The sequence below is a fragment of the Centruroides sculpturatus genome, unplaced genomic scaffold (genome assembly GCF_000671375.1).
Source record: "Centruroides sculpturatus isolate CEXI.00-Female unplaced genomic scaffold, Cexi_2.0 scaffold392, whole genome shotgun sequence".
In the NCBI taxonomy this organism is placed as follows: domain Eukaryota; kingdom Metazoa; phylum Arthropoda; class Arachnida; order Scorpiones; family Buthidae; genus Centruroides; species Centruroides sculpturatus.
In genome coordinates, this window is record NW_019384894.1 from 12,817 (window position 1) to 17,771 (window position 4,955).

The window sequence follows — 4,955 nt, forward strand, 5'->3', positions numbered from 1 at the left end:
ATATAATGTATGCAAGTAAGTTTAATTCTGCAAGAATTTTATACTTTCAGTTAAATTAAAAGTATTCGAAGCAGATTTTATGTAGCAGTTATTTAAATGAAAATAATTCAAATGAAACGTCAAATTAAACTATTAAATACAGTTAATCCTTAGTTTTCAAAGGATTTACTTTTTGAACAAAGTGATTCACGTACAGAATTTTGAACTCATATTAGCACTGTTTGACGTATGATTACTCGATTGCCGAACAAGATACCTCTCAAGAATAAACCATAGATTAAAGAAGGTCAACGCCTATAATTTCTAGGTTAGAGAATGTTGATGGCCCAATTAATTTGAGAAAGCACGTTATCTGGTAAAGCAGATTAAATACCACTGGACCAGTAAGAACGACAGATATTTTCACATTTTCTACCTGCATTAAAACTACCTAATCTGAAAACAAGTAGATAAGATTCCGGAAGTAAATAGGTTGGTTTGGACCTCCTAAGTTTCTCTTAACGATGTATGGTATTCAGATACATTACAATTTATTGAATTTTACAAGTAAATATCATGTTATAATATGCAGGCTGTTTGCCATGACCGACAATTTATTTCCAAGTAAGAAGTGATTTGACAAGAGAATTTGAGATCAGAGGCTTCTCTGTATTTATACTGAAAAATACTTAGACAGTGTTTTTTCTTTCATTGTTAGTGATTATATTTTATTGTGATAATTTTTTATTATTATTTTCGTTTTTATTTTTCCATACTATTACCATATAACTTAATTCACAAATATTCAAGAGAATACTTTATTTTATTATCAATCAAAAATAGCACATCTAATTTTCAGTTTTTTTGAATAAATGATACGTTGGATTTTTTATTTGTAAAATATTTTAAATAGATTTAGACATAATTCAACGAATATTTTATATAATTCTAAAAATATTTCCTGTAGGAAAATGAAAATAAGAAAATACCACGTGACGATGAAGAAGATGGAACAATAGGAATTTCAGTCTATAAAGAATATTTGAATGCTGGAGCAAGTTTTCTCTTCAAGATGTTCTTATTAATTATGCTAGTTGTAGCACAATCCGTTACAAATGTCAGCGACTATTGGCTTGTCAAATGGTATGCTATTTTTATGGTAAATATGAGTTTATTCATGTAAACAGTTTTTTAAATACAAGTTTAATGAAGAAACATTACATTATTTATGTCAAATTTATTTCAGCATGATAAAAAATTTCAGGCGTAATCGAACAAGTTTTACGAGTTGAAATGAATATCATTTAATACGTTCATCTCGAATTGTATCTATGTACAGAATAGGTTTCCTGTACCCCTTTTGTCGGCAATCTTTCTATTGTCTATCTCACCTACAAGATCTGACTTCAATAAGAATTCTGGGGGTTTAGGCTGGCATATTGTGAAACCAGTTGTAAATCGAAATGCGAGCGTGAGTGGTCCTATCGGGGGAATCTGGGAAATGAGAAAAGAACATTACAGAAAGTTATCTGAATTACATGATTTAGTTTCTGGATGAAACTTTACAGGAATAGACTTTAATGTGTGCTTTCTAAGCAGAATCACAGAATTTCAATATGGCTAAGATTGCCAAATGTGTCCAGTGACATCCATCTGCAAAAGCTTCAGCCACAACGTAAGAAATAGCAAGAATGTTCACACTTCTACATTCGACGATAAAATTATAAGAATGCGGCTTAAATTTGCATTAATTTCATTTTATGCATTTAAGATTGACCAATTGACCATCTCATATATTTCAACATTACTAATTGAACTGATTGATATTACTTTTATTCAACGGATTTAAATAGTATTATTGTATTACTGCTTGTCGAACGAATATTAGCTAATTCAGAAAATTAATTATTATTACGTGTTTAATTTTCAGGTTGCACAACAAACGAATCTATACGGAAAATGTTGATAGTGTTGAAAATATGACATTTAAGACAAGAATATTTAACAATAGTGAAGACAAAAATTTATATTATAGTGAAGAATACAATGTATATGTTTACTTTGGACTAATATGTGCAGTGTTCTTTACGATGACAATTTCTGGATTATTATTGTACAATTTTTTCATTGCTGCATCTTTGAAGCTGCACAAGAATATGTTCCATTGTATTATTCGAACTCCAATTTCATTTTTGGATAACAATCCTGCTGGTATGTAAAATTATGTATTTCGTTCTTTAAAAAGTTAAAGAATGATCAATGATATGTTTTTCATAAGATACTTGAAATATTTAATTAAATTTTGCGTTATTTGCGTTGAGTTTTAGAGACAGACCCAGGTGTACTCTTTATTATGATAGTATAATAGGAATAATACCTATTGTAATTGTAAACATATAGTTATTATATACCTCGACAAATTGTGCTAATCATGTTTGACACGTGATAATACATCACTCACTGATTTTCCTATAAATTCTTCATTCTGAAAACAAACAAACGATGCAAAGTCAATGAATTGCATATTTTGAAAATTTCGCTTTTGAAAAAAAATGCTGAGCACTCAACTAATAGAGTGATAAATAATAAATTAGACATAAGATGTAAGAAGCTTAATATATTGTTTTATGATCACCAAGAATATAGTTTGGTTGTAAACGATATACTCATTACTCATTTCTTGTCTGATATACTGTAGTATGCAAAAACAGAGAGTAATAAAAAGATTTGAGTTAAAAGCAACAAAAATTCAGAATAAGAAAGTAAACAATTTTAACAATTTTAGTAAAGAAGTGTTTTATACAAGTGATATTGGGAATTGAAGCAGAGAAAGTTGAAGAAAGGAACTTTTCAAATCATTCCTACTAAAATCTTGTGAAATAGTATTTAGAACATATGTGAAACTTTCTACTGCATTTCGTTTTCGTGAGCATATTTACATAATAACAGCTGTAATATATTAAATTGCTCTATTTATACGCTTTGAAAAGATAAATACATCTTAGAAAAACTTTAGGGATGGAAAACCAAGAGCATTTCAATCTGAGAACTGTTTATGTTGATGATACATGCGGTGTCTTATAAATAATAATGATAATGGAATAAGTATATTTTACATAAGTTTTTAATTCAAATAATATTTATTATTCTGATATTTTCTAGGAAAAATTCTAAATCGGTTTTCCAAAGATATGAATAACGTAGATGACCTTTTACCTATCAATGTTCACGTTGCATTGAGAGTAAGTTTATATAATTTTGTATATTTAAATTTATGTAAAATAAATTTAAAAAATAAACAGGTATGTGGGGTATGCGGTTACTAACGTGTATTTATGAATTACACAAAAAAATTATTTTTAACAGCAACGTAAATTGCGATAAATAACGCATGCAATATATGCTACTTTTTATCCTAATGACTTCCAATTAACCTATTTAGTCCAACTATAAATAATCTTTTCAAGTAGTGTACTCCATATTTCTCAATATTGCTTTACTTCTTAAACTTTGCCATCGGTATCCACTTTTTTACCCGAACAAACGCAAATTGCAAATAATCATGAATAGATTGGAATGTTGATGACAAAAATCTGTTCGTTTCCTCAGCTTGACATTAGTCTAGTTTTTTTGGAATCAAATTGTTTTAAGGTGATTGAGATTAATTCCAGCGAGATCAATAAATCTGAAATATTTTCAGCATAGACTGAATAAGAAAGGTCCTCTTATTGTCAATAGGGTGGAAAAAGTCAAATATACTTTGTTATTACTTCTATAAAAGTCAAACTATTTCTTATAACCATAAAATAATCTATATGCAGTAAATCCCATTTTAAGTCAGATTTTGCACAACTCAGTAAAATCGTTTTGAAAAAAAAAAATTTTAAATATTTTGGCATTAAAAAGTCATAAGTAATGCATTTTCGATATATGAAAAACCGCAATAATGTTCATTATATTATTATAGTAGATAAGATGATAGAGAATGTTTAATACTGTATACGAAATTTTCAAAATTTATTAGTTCATTTCATGTGTTTAAGCAGTATACGGATCAGTAAACTTCTGTATAGAGCGGATTGTATTAGATATTTAAAAATTACTATTGTAAAAAATATTGCTAACTGGAACATTATATAACTCAGACTTCATCCTCTTTTAGTTAAGTTTGCAAGGATTTACTGTAAAAAGATATTTTTATTTAAACTTGATATCGATATATTTCAATGTGTGCTTTTCATTATTCGAAACAGAGTTTATATCGTAATTGTACTGTACCACAAGTAGCTTTGTAGAATATTATATAATTTTAGGGACATATTACAGCAGGAAATTCAAGATTGAAAGGATTTTCTCCCTGAATTTGGAGGAACTATACAAAATTCGCAGAATAAAAGAGCAAGCACTGCAAACTATACCATTGAAATATTATCCTTACTGCCTAACATGAGAGTACCTGTAAATACAGGGTGCATAGGAAAATCCCTTTAACCGAGAAATTCTTGCAAACGGAGAGAGCTACAGCTATGCAAATGAGGTAACGCGTAAAGCGACTACGCCCGACCAAATGCAAACGACAGCAGCGCCCCTAGTCGCAAAATTTGGAAGACATCCATAGGAAGGGGAAGGGTTTTCCCCTTGCNTTTAGAAAAGCAAGCAAAGAAAATGTTAGCAGTTTCTAATGCAAAGCACGCAAACGTCGATGAAGATTTCGCTATGAGAATTAAAGTACACGAAGAAGACAGAGCACGTTCAATTTTAGCTGTGGTTCTTAGTAAAACAGAGGATGGCTTTTATAAACTTGATACTAAAACAGGTATTTTAAAACAATTGTATGCAAAATCTGAATTCAGTGTTTGCAAAAAGAGATTTTTAACGAAAGAAGATGGATGTCCCTGCTGTAGAAATATCTTTACGTCAAACAGCAATAAAACAATCCCTTGGTACTGGGCAGGGTTTCAGAAAATGTGACTGCA

At 29.4% G+C, this 4,955-nt stretch overlaps 1 protein-coding gene across 4 annotated transcripts in view; it reads left to right on the forward strand.

Annotated features, from left to right (window-relative positions):
* The window catches only part of LOC111631351 (multidrug resistance-associated protein 4-like), a 33,329-nt gene that overhangs the window by 9,502 nt on the left and 18,872 nt on the right, over positions 1–4,955 (forward strand). For 3 of the 4 annotated variants that reach the window (XM_023375577.1, XM_023375579.1, XM_023375578.1), the window contains exons 4-6: positions 947–1,122; positions 1,910–2,190; positions 3,142–3,221. In XM_023375577.1, coding sequence (XP_023231345.1) covers positions 947–1,122; positions 1,910–2,190; positions 3,142–3,221 — 537 coding nt within the window. Of the gene's footprint in view, positions 1–946; positions 1,139–1,909; positions 2,191–3,141; positions 3,222–4,955 lie in introns of those variants that run through there. The other variant, XM_023375581.1, reaches the window with a different exon arrangement.